The sequence below is a fragment of the Halichoerus grypus genome, chromosome 4 (assembly GCF_964656455.1).
Source record: "Halichoerus grypus chromosome 4, mHalGry1.hap1.1, whole genome shotgun sequence".
NCBI lineage: Eukaryota > Metazoa > Chordata > Mammalia > Carnivora > Phocidae > Halichoerus > Halichoerus grypus.
Window position 1 is genome coordinate 12,103,249 of NC_135715.1, and position 23,427 is coordinate 12,126,675.

Here is a 23,427-nt window from a genome sequence, read left to right on the forward strand (position 1 = left end):
TTGTTTATTTTACTGCCTTCAAGTCTTAAATCAGAGACTGGGAAGGCTCATGAAAGTTGTCATCAATCTAATGTACATATCTGAGTAAGAGATTATGTTTAAAAGGAAAGTAATAGTACATTAAGCCTGTAATATGGGGTGAGGGTTTTTTTTTTTTTTTTTTTCCCCATTACTGGCTTAATTGCAGTGAATTGTGGAGGATACATATGGAGGATGTAACTTTGGCATCTTATTCCTCTTATGGGGGGGGAGAAAGGAAATCCTTAGAAATACACATTGCCTTTCTCTAAATAGATTGCTTTATTGCTTTTAGTTAGCAACCATAAAGGTCACAAATTTGAACTTGAATGAGAGCTTGTAACTGAGTTGGCAAACAAGGTGTTTGTGAAAGGGTGCTAGGCCAAGAAACCCTAGGGTGGGTTTTGTTCCGTATTCTCTTTAGGGAGGTATCCAGTTTCAGTATGTGATCACACCACTGAAAGTATTGAGAGATGTGTGAAGCTTGTTCTGCTCTGTAGGTCCTTTCTTATTGGCTCAAGATTGAAAGGCATTTCATTTTGGCAGGGGTGGGGGGAAAAGGAGAGAGGAAGGTGGGTGAAGGTTAATTCTGGTGGAAGAATCTACCCACAAAGTTGTGTTTTCCCCCAAAGTCCAACTAAATAGAAATAATCAGTCATTAATGAGTGTTTTGATAAGGCTAGAGTGTGTGTTCCATCCTTTGGAGAATATGTGAGCTTTTTGGCCTCATCCTCACGCCACCCCTTACTTGCAGCCAAGTACAGTCGTCTGTGTCATACCTGTGCAGAGACATGTCTGGGAACCCATCCATGTTCCCTTGTATTGGATCTGCGTTTAAACATCGTGGGTGTTCTTGTCTCTTTTAAGTTAATAAATTAGGATCAGTGATTCTCAAACAAAGATGGATGAGAAAGCATTTGGCATAGGTGATGTGGGGAACAAAAGCAGAAGGAAATGTCGATAAAATTAAATTTCCCTATAACCTGCAGCCCATTGACAAATACTCAAGGCAGGCAGAGTATAACCTTCCTCCAGGAAACTCCAACTGTCTTAATGTTAATGCTTTGCTAGAGGCAAAAACCACCTTAGCTTGACAGTAGTCAGGTCTCCTTGTATTGCATCTGTGTTTAAACATTGCGGTGTTCTTGTCTCTTTAAAGTTAATAAATTAGGATCAGTGATTCTCAGACATAGGTGGATGGAAGCCTCTAGCATAGGTATCATCTGGGTGCTGTGAAAAATATAGCTCAAGATTCCAAATGCAGAAGTTTTGGGTGGTTTCTGGAATCTGTATAATACAGAAGCCAGCAGGCATTTGACAGGTTAAGATCAGGAGGTGGTAAGGGAACATTCCAGATTAACAGGCAGCATTTCTGGAGGTGACACTCAGTGGTCTGTGTTCCTAAGGTGGGGCAGGTGGTGGTGAGGAGGTCGGGGAGACCATGGAGGTCACAGGGGGAGGGGTGTCACTGGAGAGTCATCCCAATTTAGCACTGGAGAAACTGCTCTGCTTTGGGAGCCAGATCTCCAGGTCATACTGTTTGTTTCTAACTTCCTTCCTGTGGGGAATTAAAATGAGAGGAAAGCCTTTGTCCTCAACTTTTCCCTTTCCCTCACTCTGTTCCATACTTTGAACCATTAGGAGGTTTCACCTCTGTATGAACAATTAAATAAAATAAAAGAGATTTGAATAGAGTGGGGTTTTGGTCCTTTGCCCAAATTGCCTCAGTATTACTTAATCATCTTAGGAAGAAGAATGTATATTGAGCTTGAGTTTTAATCTGTATCTGACAAGCTGGTCACTTGTAGACCCGTTTTTGTTTTTTTTTTAAGATTTTATTTTATTTGACAGACAGAGACATAGCGAGAGAGGGAACACGAGCAGGGGGAGGGGGAGAGGGAGAAGCAGGCCTCCCGCAGAGCAGGGAGCCCCATGTGGGGCTCGATCCCTAGACTCTGGGATCATGACCTGAGCCGAAGGCAGACGCTTAACGGCTGAGCCACCCAGGCGTCCCTTGTAGACCCGTTTTAAAGATTTTTTATTTTTTTATTTGACAGGGAGCGAGAGAGCACAAGGGGGAGAGGCAGAGGGGGAAGGCCTCGATCCCAGAACCCTGGGATCATGACCTGAGCCGAAGGCAGACACTTAACCGACTGAGCCACCCAGGTGCCCCTTGTAGACCTGTTTTAAACATAGACGTTGATTTATTTTTATGGTGAAGGAAAGTAAAAATGACCTCTTATTAACCTGCTTTAAGTTGTTTAAAGTTGTTTTGCCATGTACCAGCTCTGTGACCTTGGACCAGTTCTGTGACCTTGGACTAATTCCTTAACTTTCGTGCCTCAGTTTCCTCATCTGTAAAATAAGAGTACCTGTCTCAGGGTTGACTGAGGAATAAATATAGTGTATCACAGTGCCCAGCACAGAGTAAGCCCTTCCTAAATGGAGCCATATTGGAGCCCGAGGCAATCACATTCATTTATTCTGATCCCATCTTCATTTCAAGTTTTGTTTATTGTGGCTTTTTTTGGTATTAATTTTGATTTTTACTGGAGAATTTCATTGAATTTCATCTAGCTTGATTGCTGAGTTTTTAGTGCTCTCTTAAATTCTGTTCCGGAGTTGTTTGCCTCACTAACCTCCCCCCAGTCCTGCCCCTGGAGGAGTTGTATGCATTATATGATTTTTTAAAATTTCCCGAATAGTAATAAATGGCTTTAAAAAAGTTTTAAAAAATGTGTTTAGTTTAACTCATGCTTATTATAAGGAACGTTTTAAAAATATAGGTAAGTAGAAAGAAGGGTAAATAATAGCCTTTGTTCCATATTTCAGATACAACTGCTATTGACATTAAATTTCAATGGCTCCCCTAAGGAGATATATGTTCAAAAGGGAGATGAAATTATCTATATAGTTACCAGGTTTAAGATTAATTTTGAAGCATAGTAACAATGCAAAGTTAAGGTAAGTTATTTACCTGAGAAGAACACCAGTTTCTACAAACAAAAACACCTCATATAGTGTTACCATTGTAGGGGTTAAATTGAACTGAATTAAATGAGGATATATGCTAAGGGCCGAGCACATAGTAGGGACTCAGGCAGTGTTTTCTTTGCCCACCTCTGCCATCCCCCAAGCCACTCATGCTCTTCCCTTTCCTCTTCTGTGTTGAAATTCTTGTGTGACAGTTATAAAATAATAATAATAATGATAATGATAAGTATTGACTTACAGATTTAGGTCTTGGCAAAGCATAAATGGAAGAAGTGTGTGCCTGGAGGGCTCCTAAGTGCTCATTGGAAACCTTGTTTGTTTTGTGTTCATTTTACCATTTATTTATTTTTAAGATTTTATTTATTCATTTGAGAGAGAGAGCGCACAAGCAGGGGGAGCGGCAGAGCGAGAGGGAGAAGCAGGCTCCCCGCTGAGCTGGGAGCCCGATGTGGGGCTCGATCCCAGGACCCTGAGATCATGACCTGAGCCGAAGGCAGAGGCTTAACCAACTAAGCCACCCAGGTATCCCTGTTTTACCTTCTATTTTTGAATCAACAGAGGGACTTTAAGACCTGGCCCCTCTTTGTGGAGGGGCAGTAGAATATTCACAGCCACTGGTGTTTGAGTTTTCAGAGCTTGATGAAACATCACCTTCTCCCTTTTAACCATTATTTTTCTTGGAAGAGTTTTTTCCCCCTTGTTTGAGAGGGGACAGCTGAAGCCCCTTGTGTTGCATGTATAAAACTTCAGAAATGTAACAGAAGTTACAGGTCTATTCAACAACCTTAGTAAAGGACCACAGCTCCATGACCGTCACGGTCACCAGCACTGCCACCATCGGTTTCCAAGTTATGTGATGTGTGTGTTTTGATTCGGCAGGGCAGGGGAGGGAGGCTTTGTGCCTTCCTTGGCATTGGCCCTCCCCACACACTGTGTTTGTGTCTCCTGCTCTGGTCCCTTTATGTGTAGCATATCTACGAAGAAATTCATTTAGATGAGTTCCATATTTTTACAAGCGCTCATGGGGGAAGTTTGACTTGTCAGGATGTGTCATCCAGGAATAACGTTTGAGCCCCCTAAAACTGTCTTTGTTTCCTGTTCCTTGGCAGTCTCTTAATTTCACATAGGAAATCCATCACAATGAGCTTGGAAGAAGTGGAAGACCATCCTTTAGGCGGCAGGATGAGAAGGGGATACATCATCTTTGCTGCTGATGAGTTTATCTTATGGAGGGGACATAATCTACCGCTTTTTAAAAGCGGGGACTTTCCAATTATTGTTAGGGAACTGGTATGATTGTAAATGGTCATTGTCTTTTAAATGCAAGTTAAATTAAACCAGAAGTCCTAGGGGTTACTCCACAACTCACTTTGCCAAGTTTCCTCCTGATGGACTTTCCCCTTGCAGCCTGGGGGTGTTTTCCTTTTTGCTGAAGTAAGTGTCCGGCTTTTGCCTGGAGGCCCGTCCTCTCTCCTGCCCCCAGGGTAGGTAGCTGATGGCCGTGAACTGTGACACCTGGGAGTGATCAGCCTGTGCCCCCTGTCAGCTTGTCCCCATCTCCATCATCTGTAAGTCAAGAGGGTCCACTAGTTTTGTACCTTATCAACACTCATGGAACATGCTTTAAGTAATGTTAACATACACAAAGATTTTACAGAACCGATAAACTTGGAGGGTGGGTATTTGTGATTTTCATTAGGTTGCTTTGGGAGGTAGATATGGGGACAAGTGAAGGAATGGACGTTTGTCTTCCGTTTACAATGGAATGGGGCGTTTTATTTGGAAAGAAAAACTTTAGTGCTTTTAAAAAGTCTTTTGGTTGTTTTTCTCACCATGCATATTTCCTAGCCCTTAACCTCAACCCTTGTCATGTAGTGAGGAAAGTTAGAAAATCCTTCAACTCCTGTGAGGCATGGGTCTGTGACGAATCAAACTGAAGTGAGGCAATTCATCATTTATTCTCTAAGCAAACATTTATGGACTCCCTTTTGTGTACACACCACATACCCCCTGCCCTTGCTGCAGTGCTTAGAGTTGACAGGGGGAGATCGAATGTGCTGGATGGTGCCTTCAGGGTGGACCCTGTGCTCAGAGCTGACGCTGTGTGGCTGGCGGGGCATTGGTAATTCAGGCTGGGAGTTTTGTTTCCTGAGAAAAATCAGGCACGTTATGTTTTCCTTTGCTTTGTAAATTTCCACCTCTAACAGGAATCATTGACACTGTTGGCTGAATTATCATTATTGTGTTTAAAGTAAATTGACAGTTTACACAAAAACTATTGGTGTGCAGAGTGTAAAAGCTCTCTATCCACACTTCGGGGAACCTAACTCTTCAGTAAATTCATCCAAGAAATATTTTTTGAGCATCTACCCTGTTTTAGGACCTGGGAATAGAGCAGTAAACAAAATAGACAAAAATCTCTGCCCTCACAGAGTGTCTTCTCTTTTTTTTTTTTTAAAATTGGGATTAGGCAAATAGGAAAGTAGAATACAGAATGCCAGATGGTGATGGAGGCTATAGAGAAACGGAAGCAGGGAGAGGGAATGTCATGGGTGGGGGGTGGGGCTGTCTTAATGGAGAAGCTTCTGGAACATTTGTGGCTGCATGCAGTCCGTGTTCCTACACACAGTGGGACACATACATGATTCACTTGGGTCTTGGGAATGCACAGAATCTAGTTAGAATGGTAATCGTGGACATTCTGGTCCCTGTTTTCCAGAGGAAGGACCTGGGGCCCCCAGGGTGGTGAAGTCGCTGTGCTGAATTCACACCAGAGAGCAGTCTCTAGATATGGAAGGACTCTCCCGTCTTAATTGCCTCATCTGACAACAGAGCCTTCTTTAGGGCCTATGCCCTGCTGTCCCAGTACTGTGAGCTTACTTACCCCAGAGCTGTATAGAGAGGGCAGCCGGCCTCCCCCTGCTCCCCCTCCTCAGCCATAGAACATCCTGTAGTCCTTGTCATCTCTTAGCCTCTCAGCTCTGCCCCTGCTCCACCAGAGGAGGATCCTCCACATTTAGGACATCTTCCATTGAGGATCCGACACATTTAGAAATAGATGGATCCACAGTTTGGTCTTTGTGTTTTTCTTTTGTGTGTAGTGGGGAAATGTGATTTTAAAATGTTTATCATTCCATTGGGGTCGTTTGTTTTCCCCCACATCTTATCAATAAGGGAAGTTTTAATAGTTCATGTAGACATGTAGAGCTAGAAAGATTTTTTAGTGTACGTCCTTCGTTTTATAGGTGAAGTTTGTGGGACCCAGAGAAGTGAAGTGACTTTTCTATTATCACACAGTGGTTGAATGGTATAGTGGGGGCTAAAACCTCGATGTGAGCTTTTTCTATACCATTATCTTGCAATACAGCATATTCATTTTTTCCCCCTGAATGTGGAAGTAATAAGTGCTTTTGAAGAAAATTTGGAAAGTAAGATTTTAGAGAAAAAAAATTCCTAATAGTCTCACATACCAGAGTTAATCAGCAGTCATATTTTTTTCAGTCTTGTATGTGCATGTTATTGTGGGCATTTTCTCAGTGTCATTAAAAGTTCTCAAAAAACATAATTTGTATTGGTTATCTTACTTGCCCTATTTTGGAGGTATACTCTCTTGGCCTTGGGTTGTGCATCTGGCATTACGTTTCATATAATGACCTGTTTGCAGACTTGGCCATCACTCAGCAAATGAGTAGACTGCTGATTGCCATCGAATGGCTTGTTTATTTAACTGGTGCTTGGTGTTTAAATTGCTGTTGTTGTCTCTACTTAAATAGAATTTGAACCTGTTAAAGTGAAGAGCTTTGTGTCCCCAGCCTTTGCTTGGCTCTCTAGCTCATTTCTCTGAACCTGTTTACTTATTCTGTGAATGGGTGATCGTCCCTTGGCTCCTTCTCTGAGTGTTAAACTCTAGGGCCCTCTCCTCAGAAAAAATCACAAACACACACAAAATTTGGAATGTAATTTTAGAGGGTTCACAGACCATTTTCCCCCAAGTTCAGCCTTGGATTCCAGGCTGTGAACCACTAGGCTAGATGATAATGCATATTCCATTTCTGTGATCATTTGATTAAATCTCTGATGACAAGAAAAATTGAGGTGAGCATCAGACTTTATATCAGATTTTTTTTTTATATTAACTCTTCTAAGAGGCCTCAAGGGTCTGATGCAGAAAACCCTTTCCTCTCCCACCTCTACCTGCCCCACATCTGTTTCTCTTTTTGTCACATATCCTTCCTCTACCGAAACTCTTTATTACTTCCCTCCCTGCGTGTGTGGCCTCTAATCCTGTTCTGTTCTGTGCTGCTGCTTGTGCCTTCCGGGTTCTCTATTTTTGTTTTCCTCAAACGGCCAGATCATTTTCCTGACACCTTTTCTTTTCTTTGGCTAGCAAGCTAATAACAACACACTGTGGAAAATCTTTAGTCATTTGCTCCTTTTTGCAATTTTTCTTAATAATTTGTACTTACTGTTTCACATTTCCCAGACCAAGAGAAAAGAGCTGATTACTTTGGAGTATATATGTGTATATATACATACATATGTATATACAGAGTTAATATTTAGATACATATATTTAATATATACTTAAGTCTCTACCTCAAATTGTGTGTATGTCTCTATATGTATATACTTTATTTAAATATACTTTACATGTACTTTAAAGGCATATATATATAAAATTTAAAGCCTCTGCACTAATGTATATACAAATATATATAATATATAACACATAATATATATATTATATATAATACAAATATATACATATATATATTTGCCTTTAAAGTTAATTGTTATTTTTTTTTTAAAGATTTTATTTATTTATTTGACAGAGAGAGACACGGCGAGAGAGGGAACACAAGCAAGGGGAGTGGGAGAGGGAGAAGCAGGCTCCCTGCGGAGCAGGGAGCCCGATGTGGGGCTTGATCCCAGGACCCCGGGATCATGACCTGAACTGAAGTAAAGTTAATTGTTATGTTTTAAATATCCTTCTGATATGGCAAGAGTCCCTAAGAGTGAAAAATTTTGTTGAGGTAATTGAGATTTATTCCTTGTATGGGTTATTCCTTATATAATTATTAGCTGCAGCAAAATGCAGTTTTAAATTTTATATAATTCATTGCTAAAAACAATTTTATTTACACTCTTTAAAGGTTCAGTTGTACTGTTTGCAAGTATACCTTTGTCTGAAAAATGTCTAGCAAGTTTTGCAGGATAACATTTTCTTAGCTGGGAGAAAGGAGCATTTTAATTATTAGTAAATGGTCCATTGGGTTTCAGTTTATGAAGAGTTGAATGCTTCTGCCTTAATTTGGGCCATTAACAAATGAAAATGTTTGCATGTGGGGCGCCTGGGTGGCTCAGATGGTTAAGCCTCTGCCTTCGGCTCAGGTCATGTTCCTAGGGTCCTGGGATCGAGTCCCGCATTGGGCTCTCTACTAGGCGGGGAGCCTGCTTCTCCCTCTGCCTCTGTCTCTCTCTCTCTCTGACTCTCAAAAAAAAAAAAAAAAAAAAAAGTTTGCATATTTCTACAACTACTAAATTTTACTTTAGAGATAAAGATAAGCAGTGACACAGAACTGACATAAGCATTAAATTCAGCAGACATGTTCTGAGTGCTTGAAGTCCTTAAGACACTGGAGATGCAAAGGTGGTTAAGATATAGTTCCTGCCCTCATGAATTTATAGTCTCATCAAAGAGTGTGACACATACAAACTTCATAAAAGGTGGACTGTGAATAGCTCCAAAATAGAGGTAAATAAAAGGAATGCCCCGAGGGTTAACAGAAGAGGAGCTAATGAATCCTGGCTAGGAGGATCAAGATGGCATTTAAACTGAGTCTTAAGGCATGTGTAGGAGTCCTGGGTCAGAGGGTCTTAAGGTCCTTGTTTTTCAGAATGTGATGGAACTTCATCTTAGAGTGGAAGGGGGAAAATGGGGGCTGTAGAGTCTAAAGTTAGCCTTCCTTACAGTAAAAAATTGCTCTTGGAAAATTACATAAATTTTCTATACAGATTTCATAAGTAATTTGTGTGAATATTAAATCCTGAGAACTGAAACCCATATACAGAAGCATTCATTCCATCCTTCTTCCCCACAGGGTTTACTCCATTCTGTTTAAACAGTAAAATTCTACATACCTTGAATACATGTTCATAGGTGTTTTTGTTATTGTAAGAGTTGAACAAGTTAGTGTGTGAAAGAACTTGAAGTTGCTAGATAGTAGGAGCTCAGTAAATGTTGGTGGGCTTGAATCCAGAGGTCCAGGAAATACCTTGTTCTTTGAAATGCTGCAGAGGAACCCTTGGCCACCAACTTCCCATCCTTCTAAGATGGCATTTCCTCTTGTGACTGCTCTGACCAGATGTCACTCTCATGTCCTCAGACATGGGTCTCACGAACCCTTTAGAGAAACCACATCCTACTTGGAGGTTTAGGTTCTGGAATTAAATACTGTACCATGTGACTCCCCTAGACCGGCGGACTTCTGAAGTGTTGGTTGTCCTAAATGAGGAGAGCAGAGCCAGAGCACTTGACGTTGCCTGAGCAGCTGTGTGACAGCAAATCTGGGAATAGTATCTCCATTCCTCTGCATCCTGAGAATTTCCTTCTCTCATAAGTTGGACCCTTCGGAGGTGATAAATTACACGACCATCTTGCTCTCAGAATTGCTTTCCTTTATCCAGGATTTAAGTATAATGCTCTCAGGTGGTGGTGAGAAAGCAGTGTGAACTTTGCTGCTGCATTTCCTGTAAACATGTTGGGAACTAATACATGAATCAGTCCCTTTTTATGCAAATCTCTGTGTGAGAAATTAAAAAAAATTTTTTTTCTTGCCTTATAGCTTGGTATGTTTTCTCCTTTTGGTGATAAGATTTAGGGAACCTAACCTCTGTCCGTCCTGGCTACCTGGAAGCTCAGAGCCAATTTAAAGTTTTTTTCCTTGATTACAAAAGAAATATCAGTTCATTGCTAAAATTTTGAAAAATATGGGAAAACTTTAAGATGAAGATGCCAGGTTCGTGGCATGAACGCAGGGGTTCAAGATCACTGTTCGAAGGTAGCTATCATAATCAAGCAGTGAACCAGAAAGACCAGTTGATTTGAAATTGCTGAAGCATTTTTTTATGTCTTGTCACAACAGGTTGGTGGAATTGTCATTTTAGATCACACAGCCAAAGTCCAGAATTTAAGATAAGGGCCGATTTCTTCAGCTGGGAATAACAACAGTAACAGTAGTTACCCTTTAAATGAATACCTGTACCTGGCACTGTGCTATGCCATTTTTACCTTTTTACCTCTTCACTAAATTATCTTGATTAAAGCCAGACACTGCCTTCACCTTTAGCTGCTGATCAGCAGCTTTTACATATTTTGTTTTTTAGCAGTTGGTATAATTAGAATAGACAACTGGTTCATAGTATCATGGTTAAGAATGTGTCCACTGGATCCATATTGCCACTGCTCACTGTGTTACCTTCTGCACATGTGTAACCCTTCTGTGCACCAGTTTCTGCATCTGTAAAATGGGGATAACCTGTTACCTCCTTGGTTGTTACAAAGATTACGTAAATTGTCCATGCTGGGCACTTGTAGTGTTCATACAACAAATAACCTTTTAAGCTCCTATTCATTACTTACAGAATGTAAGTAATTTTGACCAAGTAAATAGGATAGCATTTTGCTCAAAGTCCTGACCGGCTGGTGACTTAATGAAGATGGGGAATCGAGGCAGAATTGGGCTATTTAGAACTTCTCAAGCCATTTCAAGAAGTTGTTCAAATTGTTGGTTATGCTGTACTTTACTGAGGCTCAGTCTGTCTGTTTAGTGTGTGGCTTCAGACTTTCTTGCCCCTGATTTATAGGGTAATTCTTAAGTTTTGATGTAACTACTACTTCAATTCTATATTTATGTAACTGAGGCTCTTTGGGTTTTTGTTTTTTTTTTTCTTTTTCTTTTTGGTCCTCTTGTAACTTTATGAAGATAGGCTTTTAAAATTCATATATCATACTGTTTTAGAACCTAGATTTGGCAAGTGAGTTTATATTTACCCTGAAAGATTACCCAAGGTTGAGAAATGGGCTAGTTTAAAAAAAATTATTGTAGAAACTATTAATTTTTTTTAATAGCCTAGTTGAACCCTTGTGACTTATTACACAATTAATATTCACACCCAGGATTTCTGGTGTTTGAGTGACAGAAGGGAGAGACACTACCTTATATTTTTACTGTGATCCTTTCAGTATCTCATCCAGGGCTCATTACCAACACACCTGTTGATGGATCTAAAGTAATACTCTGTCTAATAAAAGCATTTACCATGATAGGTAGCATCCCATCAAACTGTTTGATGACCTCGTCTTTCTGGCATAAAACAGTAGGTAAATCAAGTTCCGTGTGCTGAGGTCTGCCATGCGGGGAGGGACTCTTTCCTTACACCCACACCCCTGAGGTGCAGGCTATGGGACCCCTCACTCTTTGCCCTTCCCTGTTTTGCCCATCAGCCAAGCATTTGGTGCTTAGCTGTATCATGAAGGAAACCATCCAGAAACTACAGGAATTTTAGAACACCCAGACAACCTAGCTGTCTCTTCAACCCCAGGAGCTTCAGATTTGAAGTAATCATGAAAGTCTAACTGTGACTGATTTTCTTTTAAACACTGTACTATTTTGATTCGGCTCCATTTGGCCCACGCCATGTGGAACAGACACAATGAGGCTGGTCTTTATCAGAGAGACAGTACACTGTGTATTGTACAGTTCGGGTTTGTTTTCCTTTGGCTGGCGTGTGGGAACCTCCCATTCTCCGAGCAGTAGTAACACCCCTGGAGGCTGGCCCTCGCTGGCATGCCCTCCCACCCCACCGGCTCCGTGGACCCAGCCAGCGGGCTGACCACTTGTGCTTGGGAAGCTTCCTCTCCTTGCTCGGGCCAGTGGCATGCTTGTGCCTTGCACGACCAGGGACTCGCAGCTGTCCCAGTTGCAGACTTTCTGACTTGGCGTTTTCAGCCGAGAATGCAGGCTGATAAATGCAGGACAAGTAGTAGAAGTGTCAAGAAGGAGCTGGTGATTGAATCCCCCCAGCAACGCAAGGATGCAGCTCAGGGTGAAGTGGAAGCAGAGGGCCCCGGGCCAGTGCTGGTGAGAGCGGTCGCCCACAGCGTTTCTGTGGTCTTCTCCACGAAGTGCTTTCACTGTGTGTGCGTGCAAAGTGTCTTCTGGCAGTCTGGTTTTAAAACTTGCTCTGCCTGTGTCTAGTGAACTCTCCTTTCTTCTCCTGTAGATTCACTTTGGTTCCACTTTGATTTTTCTTTGGGTGGAAAGATTTGGCATTTTGTGGATGAATGTGGTTTCCAGGAGGCTGCTTTGTCTAGGACAACTTTGTATTGTTCAAAGTTATGTCCCACCTAGCTGCAGGGTTGCCAAACAAACCCAGGGAGGCACGTTGCCCTCGCCTTCTGTGGGATTGACAAAGTACTTTGCAAGATGAAAACATTTTTATATGATGTATTTATGTTATTGTGAAAATTAAGATGACATTGGGGCGTTTTAAGGAACATGCCTGTTGAAGTTACATGTGTTCTCACTCACTCATTTTAATAGGTTAGCCTTGAACAAAGTAAGAAGTAACCTAAACTTTGAGCCAACTGATAGAAACGTTTCCGTTCTTGTCATTAGCTAAGCTCATAGCAGTTGGGATAAATTCAAAGGGCTCTGGTAGACTTTGTAAGGGAGGAATGTGAAAAATGGTTGTGTTGTTATCATCAATGAGTAGGTTGTGCTCCTCTCTCGGAATTTCTTTAGTACAATAAAGGCACATAATTTTTTAAGCAAACTGCAAAAAACCACGAACATGCACTGCAGAGGGGACAATTGAGCCTTTCAAATGATCTGTTAAAGGGATTGTTAAACTAGTACTTAATGATTTTATATAGTGACTTTTTTTTTTTTAAGCATAGAGGTTCAGTTGCTGTTATAAAGTGTTTGGTTAACTAACATAATTTTCAATTAGTGTCTTTAATAATCTGAACTTAAACTTCCCTATAATGGGTTGGATTTGGATTAAATTGTTTTTCTCCGTGACACGTGAGACTGCCTTACATTGTTTTGCCTTTAAAATGATATTGCTAACTGTGAACTGAGAAAGTCTGTAAATATGATGGGTTTTTTCACTGCAGATTTTCATCCGAGTGATTTAGTTTTCTTCCCCCTGGTATATTGTGTAGAGATGTTATTCATTATCTTGGATTCCTTTCTGCTAGCACAATAGTTCATTTATCCATTGAGTAGCTTGAGCCCCTTCCATGCTGTGTAGATTTAACTGGTTAAAGCTCCTAGCTGATGTAACTTAGGATTTCTTGGAGGAAGTTGTGTGGTTTGGGTTCCCTTGTGAATATTCTTAAAAGTCTTTTGTCAGTGTTTCTCCAGATGTGTAAAAATATTTATCCAGAGGCTTAAATACATTATAGAAAGATGCTGTGTGAGTCTTTTTTTTTTTAAAATCACACAAGTGACTTTTAAAATATTTCCTTCTCGGGGCACCTGGTTGCTCAGTCTGTAGAGCATGTGACTCTTGATCTCGGGGTCATAATTCGAGCCCCACGCTGGGCATAGAGATTACTTAAAAAAAATAACAAAAACTTCCTTCTCTTTCTACTGCTCAAAACATCAGCGGCTCATGTCCCAGTTATTTGTTTCAGTCAGTCTCACCCCAGGCAGGTCCACAGGGAGTTCTTTTTCCACTGTCCTGGATGAGGCTGTGCCGGCTGCGGCTGCACCTCGTGGGTCCAGAAGCTGCTGGTGGCGTGGAGAGCTTGGCTCCGAGCATCTCACAGCATCTCTGTGAGAGAAAGGTGCAGGCAGCAGTGACACACTGAGAAGCTTTTTCTTATCTGATAGTGTTTCTCTTCTTCCACTGGGGGAAGCAGGATAAAAAAGAGCTAATAATGGATAAGAGAAGCAAGGATATTTCAGCAGGGCCTCTGTCCAGGGCAGATATTCTTACTTGTGATTGTCGCTGCTCACGGCAAATGAGAATTCAATAAACTGCTTGGAATACAGCCTTTTTTCCAAGATGATTTTTAAAAAGTATGCCAGCACAGTCATGAGATCTATTTGTTATAGTGCTGTTCCTTATTATTGTCAGCAGCCCAGGTACTTGGTGAGAGTACATTTGTAACATTTAAATGTAAGTAACTTACTTTATTCAAGAGGTAACATTTTAAAATCAAGTTTTGCTGATTTTAGTTATGTACACAATCAGTCCTCGGGGGAAATGTTACATAGTTTAGAAAGCATAAAAGTAATGAATGCATGTAATAAATATAGTGTAGAAATAGGGAAAAATAAAGTGCCCTTACCTTTAGTCCGAAAGTGTCCAAAATTAGTTATTTGGTGTATACACTTTTTTTTTTGTTTCGTTTTTATTTTTTTAAAGTAATCTCTATACCCAGTGTGGGGCTTGAACTCACAGCCCTGAGATCAAGTGTTGCATGCTCTTCTGACTGAGCCAGCCAAGTGCCCCTGGTGTATAGTATATACTTTCAGACTTTCTCCTGTGCATATAAAAATATAACTTACTGTGGTGTGTGTGTTTGGCAAATGTACTATACTATAGATTTCTGCATTAATTTTCTCCCAGAACATATCAAAAACATCTTTCTTTGTCATCATAGCTAGATTTATGTCATTATTCTTAATGGCTGTATGGTATTCAATTTTATAGCAGTATTGTAATTTGATGTTTATTTAATTTGTTTCCAGTTCTTTGCAATTAGTACAATGTATGGTCATCGAGAAATGACTTTGGGCTGTGGATGACTAACAGTGCCTAGTAACTATAAATATATCTTAAAGCACTTAATGCAAGTCAGTATTTGTTCTCTAAAATTTTGATCAGAAGTCTCCTCTTGATGCTCCTCTTTGGCAGTCATGTTTCTTTCTCCCCTGCCAGGACAACGGTTAAGACTCCCTGAGCAGCAGCTGCTTGTTCTGTGCTAGGTAAAGCCAATGTTTCTTAGAGAAGTCTGTGTATGGACATTCTGAAGTTTCAGAGGCTGCAGAGTTCAACTTACAGGCACCTTCATAGGTGGGTCTTGACCCCTCATTTTGACAGTAAGCAGGGGAGGCCGTGCATGGCGAAACTTCTCCATGCCCAGCCAGGCTCACTGCCAACCCCATTGAAAAATGACTTTGTGGGCTGTGAATGACTAACAGGGGAACAATCAGGATATTGTTGACGTCTACAGGTTAGTTACCCTGCTTACATTTGAATACCTATTTTTGCCCCCCAAACTCTAAATTCCTGGAAATAATTTATTCTAATTGTTATTTCTCAGCAATTTAGAGGAACAAGGTGTGGCCTCAGAGTCAGAAATGGCTGGGGTAGATGTCCTTTGTGTTGCCCTTTCATTGGGTTATTTTCAAGAGGCATCCGAGGACTGTAGTACAGGTCTGATTTTGGGAATTTGGAAGGTTGAAAGATGTGAAGATAAAGAAGAGCTGAATTTTAATGTGTTAGATATACTCCTAAGGTATTTTTTGAAAGGTTTCTTTTTAAAGATTTATTTTATTTGAGAGAGAGAGTGTGCACGTGTGCCAGTGAGTGTGAGTGTGAGCGGGGGCAGGGGAAGGGAGAGAGAGTCTCAAGCAGACTCCCTGCTGATCATTAGCCAGAGGCAGGGGCTTGATCTCATGACCCTGAGATCATGACCTCTGCCAAAATCAAGAGTTGGACACTTAACCCCTGAGCCACCCAGGCACCCTGAAAAGTTTCTTTTTTGAGACACCTTTTCTCCTTGCTATTTTTGTGGGATTTTCAAGTGGTAAAAACTGAGTCTGAGTTCTGATTTTGATATTTTGAATGAACACATGATTAGCTAAAGGGCCCCATGAGAGGTAGCACCCGTGGCAATGTAGTGACGGTGGGAGACCCGGCTTCGGGTGGGACAAGTAGCAGCGCTGCCTGGGAAAACCTTTTCTCTCCCTGAAGTTCTGTTTGCTCTAGAAATAGACAAAGAAGTGAATTAAGACACAAACCCTCAAGTATAAGGTTATGGGCAATGATCATGTGGTTGTGTATATCCTATAAAACTTTAGATGACTGTGATTGAGTTAATTAAATTATGCTTATAAAGCCCTTTGGTCCTACAGGTTTTCCGGCATCCCTATAGATATCTTTAGAAATAATTAATGATATTAATTACATTGGTGATATTTAATAAGTAGTTTTTGTTTTGTTTTGTTTTTAAAATACTGAGTGGTAAAGGAAAGTTCTTGTAAGCTTTCTGTAGTGAAATATTCCCAGGTGATAAAACCAGGAAAGTTTACTTATTCAGGGCCATAAGCCTTCATTATGCTTGTTGGTTTTCCCCCTTGATTGTTTATTTGTTTTTTCATTCAACCCACATTTATAAGCACTGAGATTTGCCAGACTTACACTTACTAACACCCTTCCTCTCCTCAAGCCGCTAGGTCTTGAGGCTAATGAGGGTCTCTCACATGGTATTTATTAGGCACAGTGAGTGCTAATCTCATCCATTCTTTTCCACTTAGGCAGACAACACTTAAATCATCATCAGTTCCAGCAAGGACATGTTCTTGAATTTTTAGCGTCCAAAGCAGGCCCAGTCCTGCTTTACAGAAGGCACAAGGGCCCCTGACCGTCCGTATGAACAGTTTGCATGGATGAGTGCCCCAAAGGTGCACACGTTTTTGTGGTGCTGTCAGTGGAAGGAATCTTTGGGGAGTGCATGCTTGGATAAGTTGGGGTGAATTGACTAACCTTGCAGGCATGGAAAACTGTCCCAGAGAAGGGACTTCCACAACCCTGTCACTACCTGTTACAACCCAGAGCCACTTTCTGGGATTCTTGCTTCTATAGAACACGAAAACCCACCCAGCTCCAGTGTGCTGCTTTCTCCTCTCGTTGATCAACAGGGAGGCAGAAGGGCTGATCACTGTTGTTTTTTTTTTTTTGACAAGGTAATGCCAATTGCTTTCTTTTTATTTTTTGGAGTAATAACAAAAATATTTATATAGTGCCTCGCTCTGTGCCAGACACTGTCTTAAGCCTGTTAAACAGATTATTTCAATTCTCACAGTTCTAGGAGGCAAGTGCTATTATTGTTTCCCTTTTTACAAATGAGGACACAGTACAGAGAGGTTAGGTAACTTGGTAAAAGTTACATCTTTAGTATGTGGCAGAGCCAGGGATTTTTGGCTTCCAGTCAGATTTTCCAAAACCCATACCTGGATACTTAACATACAGTTCATGAACAAATATGAACATATTTGCTTGGGCTTAGCATTAGTATTATAAAGATGAAAAAGAAAGGTTGAAAAACTCCTTGCCCTTTAAAAATTTAGAAATTTTTAGAGAAAGACCAACTTATAAGTAACAGAACAGCAGTGGTTGAGTAGCATAGACAGAGGGATGGCTTTGCCTGAAGGAGTTGGGAATACGAACAAAAGAGGATTCATTGGTACTGGGAGTCTTTCTTACTCTGGGTGTTACATTTTATCATCTTTCCAGGAGGTTATATAGGAGTATGGGTTGATGGAATATCTCAGAGTCTGGAGACATCTTATTTTCTTCCCTAGATTTATTTTTTAATGAATTTACAGCATGATCCAGGATAACCCTGAAATGCTTATTCCCTAACCAGTAACATGGGCACACTGGTCCCTGTTGTGTTTAGAGGAGGCTGCTATTTGCTCTATGTGCTCTTAGACAGGTAGTGGCGAAGTAAGAGGCCCCCGAACTACGCCACAGGTAGCAGGTGGCCTGGGCGGTCTAACAGAAATCCCTTTGGAGACCGGAGACATATTTTTGGTCCCAGATCTGCCTTGCAATCCCTGCTGATCATCACCCTTCCCTCCCCTCCCCTGCCCCAGCCCTGGCTTCACTAGTTTTCTCATTTGTAAAATGAGAAGCATGTAGTAAATAATCTCTAAGTTCTCTTCTGGGGCTAAAATTCCATGGTTCAGGGTTATTAGCTTTGATCCCAGAATAACCTGTGATGGAGTCAGGTCAACACCCTGGAGTTTTAGTTTCAGGTTCTGTGTTTAGTTTATTCACAATCTTTTGGGTTTTGAGTTGTAGGAGCTACAAAATAGGGGATATTGGATTGCCACCCAATGTAATGAGTAAGGTGAGTGAAATGGGTTGGCCAGCCTGGAAATAAATAAAAGTGGCAGCAGAATTTGGAGTTAGCAGGGAGAACTATGCAGGAGATTCACAAAGGCCTGACAAGCCTACAGATGACATATCAGTCTGAGTATAATTTTAGAACCAAGAAGGCTTGGAAATTATAGTTTATCCTCAACCTTCCAGAAGTTTGAAATATCCCTGTAATGTGATATAGCTAGTTCTAAGTTTCTCTTAGAGTAACATTTTGAGGCTTTAGAAGTTTTAATACTCACTTTCCAGACAAGAGTATGTACCACCTACCAGTGGATCTCTGAGGGTTTGGCCAAGTTCTCGGAGAGGAGCCAGGCCATAGTTCTGTTTTGGGATCTCCTTGCTATGGAGAGTTGTCACGACCAAGGGAGAAGCAGAAGTGAGTGATGCAAGGAGCCCTATGCTCAGTCATGAGACCTGGGTTCTGTGTCTTTTAAACCTACTTGACATTTCCAAGCCAAGATTGCGTTTCTGTCAGATGGAGATAGTGGTAGTGACTGCCCTCTAGACAGCTCATCTCCAAAGGTTATCTAGACTGCCCCGGTCAGCTTACCACAGTGAATCTTCCCTTGCTCTGAGCTGTGCTCCAGCATGCTGCCAGACTGCTCGTTCCCAAACACAGATAAAGTCCTTTTATAACTTCGCTTTGCAGAGAAGGCAAAGCATGGCTTAACTGATCCTTGGAGGCCAGCCCTGAACTGGCTTGCTGGCCTCATCTCCCACACCTTACCAAATGCATCCCGACCGGGCCCCATATTGTTTGACTGAGGGCGCTTTCCTACCTGGCACAGCTCTTCCTGTGCCTGGCACGCTTCACTGCCAGACCATTTCTGTCTGCCCTTCAAGTCCCAGCTCACATGCGAGCTCCTCCAAGAAGCCCTTTGAAACCCTCTGCTCACATTTTCCCACAGGCCGTATGCTCCTGTGGCCCATCATGGCATCGTTATTCTAGCACAGTCAGTTATTACACAGCTCTACTATCTTGTAGCTAAGGCTTATATTCCAGCTTCCGTCACTAATGAGGGGGGGAGCCTTATGCCCCAGTGGGAACCGTGAGTGGTTTTGTTTTCTTTGTATTCCATCTCTGACATAACATCAGTGCTCCCCCCCCCACCCCGCCCCGCCACCTCTTTTGTTCTTTTTGGCATGGTCCTGGTCACTCTTTGAGGAATGTATTGGCAAAGAATGGGCTGCAGAAAGGGCCCTCCAGGAGAGACTGGGTCTGTGGATTCTTCCTCAGTCTTTCCGCTCCCCCCTCAAAGGTTTAGCCAACCGATACCCAAATGAGTTGAATGGCCAAAAGTAAAAAGGGGTGCATCTAGAGGAAGCTACTTGACTAAATAGGATGTGGGTATTATACCCTGAAACTTTGCTGTGTTTCTGTTATTTTTGATCTAAAATGCTAAGCAGCATTTTATGTGAGTACTTACTTGAGTACAGAAGTGCAGACTTAGGTGAACAAAGTCAGAACCCTTTTCTCTCTTCCTCTTACCCAGTACCCTTTTGTTACCTCTACCACTTCTTGTCAGCCATTCACCTTCTATGGTTGTAGTACATTGGAAAAAATCATTGTGTGACCTTAATCCCAGCATGCCATGACTATATGTGGAAAAGGTAATGGAGACCCATAAGGTGTAGGGCAAGGAAGATACCTCTTCCTGGGGGAGAAAGATAGGAAAGATGGGAAAGGTGGGGCCTGTTAGCAACACTGAACAATGCAGGTTGCCTCCTTTACTTGACCAAGACTAGACCTGTTTTGTCTCTAATGTGGGATGGTATTTTTTCCAAAATCTGTCTTTTCCCCCCAAGTAATGGTTTCAGGAAGTGGTTTGTCCTTTATTTTGCCTTGAAGTTTAAAAAATCACCTGTATGTTAAAGTTTCATACAGTCTATAATAGTACTGTTTAATAGAAATACAGCATGAGCTACATACGTAATTTAAAAATTTTTGGTAGCCAAATTAAAATAAAAAGAAATAGGTGTAATTAATTTGAATAATGTAATTTTAACCCATTATTGCCAAAATATTATTTCAGCATTTAATCCTTATAGAAATATCAAGACATTGTATATTCTTTTATTCCTGCTAAATCTCTGGAATTTTATGCCTGTAGCATTTCTGAATTCAGAATAGCCACACGTGGCTGGTGGCTACTGTATTGAACAGTGCAGATCTGTAGACTTATGTATTCTGTCGCTTATACACCTCAAACCAGAAAGTTGTTGTTTGAGGGGGGTGAGTCATTGGATGGGGTACCGTATTTGTGACACTGTGGAGGAAAAATGCATGATTTAAGTGTAAAGTTGGGCTTTCCTCATAAAGACGATCTTTAAACTGTTTATTGGTAAAGTATATTAAATACTACCTAATGACATTAATATATGTCCCAGCATTCAAACCTGGCTCTTCAGGAAGATTTAGTATTTTGGGGTATGATTTTTAATATTCTTGAGACTGAAAACAAGTATTTTTCATGAAAAGACTCTCTGCCTTTTATCTCTCCCTCGGTGAGATCATGGAACCGGGGGCAGTTCAATGCCCAGAATTGGGCAGAAAGCCTCAGACTTCTGTCCTCCCTGGAGATGTGGTGGCTGAAGCATCACAGTGTGGAGTGGTGCTATGCAGTTGTCAAACAAAGGGAAGTGGAGACACTGGGGAGGCATTTCCTGTTCTAGAACTTTGACGTTCCATCATGCTTATTGCAGACTTAGGTGAACAAAGGGGGGAAGGGTCCTGGGCTTGGAGCCAGGAGATCCAATGGTCACCATCTGTGTGACCTTCACTAATTTATGTAGCCCCTCTGAGCTTCAATTTCCTCATCTGTGAAATGCTGATGATACATACAGATCTGGGGGGAGGTTTTGTGAGATAATGTGTGTCTGATCCAGCAAAGGCATGTGTATGCTGTAGGCTCTAAAGTTTTCTTGTGTCCAGATGACATAACTTTGTATGATCCCCATGACCACCATTTCATTCCTGCTCTGAATAGGCACTGTATGTCGAAACTTTTCAATAACCGTGTGATGATGATAGAGAACTTGTTACTTTTCCCATTTTCTGATGTAGATATGGAGATTTAGTAACTTTCCCCAAGGCCACAGAGCCAATAAGCAGTTGGAGCTAGGATTTCCTGAAAATACTTTTTAAATATGAAATTCTCGAACATACACAAAAGTAAACTAGTAGAGGGTTTCTCAGACTTGGTTGAGCATCAGAATCACCTGGCTTTGTTAAAAACCCAGATTACTAGGCTCCACCCCCAAAATATCTGATTCAGTAGGTCTGGGATGAATTTGCATTTCTAACAAGTTCCAGATGATGCTGAAGCTGCTGGTCTGGGACTGCACCTTGAGAACCCTTGGACTGGTATAATGAACTCCCATCTGCCTGTCACTGCCTTCAACAATGGTAAATGTTTTTGGGACCAGGATTTTAATCCTGACTCCTCACAGCTGCCTTTAGCTGGTCCCCGAACAGCCTTTCTGGTGATGAGGTATGCAGAAACTCTTCTGAGAACCAAATATGTATTATGAATATTCCCTCCCTTGCTCCCATCCCTGCTTCCATCTTCAAATAAGTAGCCTAAAGTTGTTTTGAAATCTGACTATATTGGGCCTTTTAGAGCCTTTTAGCTTAATTACTCGACCTCTTCATTTCAGAGTTCCAAAAATAGCTTTTATTGACATAGGAAGAATTAAGACTTTCAAGAAAAATTCTGGAAAGAAAAATTGTTGGCTGGAAAAGGATCAGCCAACAACAGTACAGATTTAAGATAGAATTATTTATACAGTTACCATGGTGCATCTTTTTCTTTTTTGCTTTCATTTTTGCTTTATACTTGTGCAAAAATGGCAGGCAGAATTGGAAGCTGGGATGGATGTGTAAGTGAGAGAGGCACATGCTGAGCCTGCCCCCCAGGCTCTCGGTCTGTTCTCTCTGTCTCTGTTCTCTGTATACCCTCCTTTGCCCTCTTATCCCACACCCCATGTCAAGGGAGAAGACCTTCAGATCTTTGCAAGGACGAGATCCCCATGCCACTCAGTTCTTGTCTTGTGTGCCTGCTGGGCACAGGGCGTGGAGGAGTCCTCTACATCCCTGTCTGGGCTTCTCTCATTAACATTCTCTGCACTCCCTTTTGAGCACAGCTAAATGCAAGCAGCTCTGTGGGTTTTTGTTAATTAGTATTATCTTTGTTACCTCACTTTGCATCGTTTCATGTCTCTTATACCATTTTCTGGAAGTTATTGATTTGATAGTTTTCACAGTCTTTAATTCTGTTTATTTTAGTAATGGGATAATAATTTTTGGAAAACCACAGTTATTTATAAAACTGACAAATACAAAACCCAGACTCTTTTCCTTCCATCAAACTGATGTTGAATGTCCAAGTTTTGCTAATGCTGACATGCCTAATGAAATAAAATCTTCGTTTAGTGAGAAGTCCTCTCATTTGAGTGCTTTTTCTTAGTGCTGTATAAAAAGGGAATTCAACATCTTATCAGTGTTTATAATGTAAAGAACTGTATTCACAAGTGTGTCATTCTTTTAGCCTGCTCTGAGGATAGCACCACACTTCAGTGTGAGAAATCTATTTAGATGTCTGAGACTTTGGTGTCCGCTACGCATTCTTCTAAACATTCGCCAGTTAATTAACCATATGGGAATGCTCAGGTTTGAGCTTGCTTTGCAGTCCAAGGTTAGATAAGGTCCTCTTTTTCCTCCAGTATTTTGTATCGCGTGCTTGTGCACACCGTTATTGAAAGTGCAAAAATCAAAATGTAGAGGGGAAGAGCATAGAGCAGGGGTCAGGAGACCTGGGATCCAGGCCCAGGCTTGCCGGCAACACCCCCCAGGCCCGGGGACAGTCATGTAAATCCCACGCTCCCGGGTTTTCCTATCGGTAAAATGAGAGGGCTAGACCAGATAATCTCAGCTTCCGATGTTTGCAGATCGTAGTTCTAATGTTATCGGACCTCCTGCTCCTTTTAAACAAGCATGCTTCTCAACAGCTGCTGAGGCCATTGTTCCCGCACACACTGATGAACACCCTGGAGAAGAACATGTACTACTGAAGGGGATGTGATCGTATTTTGATCTCCTAAGTTTTAATGTCCTGGGTCGAGGGAAGAAGAGCACGTCTGTGACGAGGCAGTGGGAGGTTGCTTTCCAGGGTGAGAATGGCACAGGACCTAGTTCTGTACTGCTCAGCCCCCTTCTTCCTGCACCACTTT

At 41.5% G+C, this 23,427-nt stretch overlaps 1 protein-coding gene across 27 annotated transcripts in view; it reads left to right on the plus strand.

The window, feature by feature from the left end:
* The window catches only part of DOCK9 (dedicator of cytokinesis 9), a 327,271-nt gene that overhangs the window by 91,060 nt on the left and 212,784 nt on the right, over nt 1–23,427 (plus strand). For 6 of the 27 annotated variants that reach the window (XM_036121072.2, XM_036121218.2, XM_036121419.2 and 3 more), the window contains exon 1: nt 11,907–12,155. The exons of 19 other annotated variants lie outside the window; for them this stretch is intronic. In XM_036121072.2, the coding sequence (XP_035976965.1) occupies nt 12,030–12,155 (126 nt within the window). In that variant the 5' untranslated portion in view covers nt 11,907–12,029. Of the gene's footprint in view, nt 1–11,905; nt 12,156–23,427 lie in introns of those variants that run through there. 2 more of the 27 variants (XM_078070152.1, XM_078070158.1) reach the window with 1 other exon arrangement.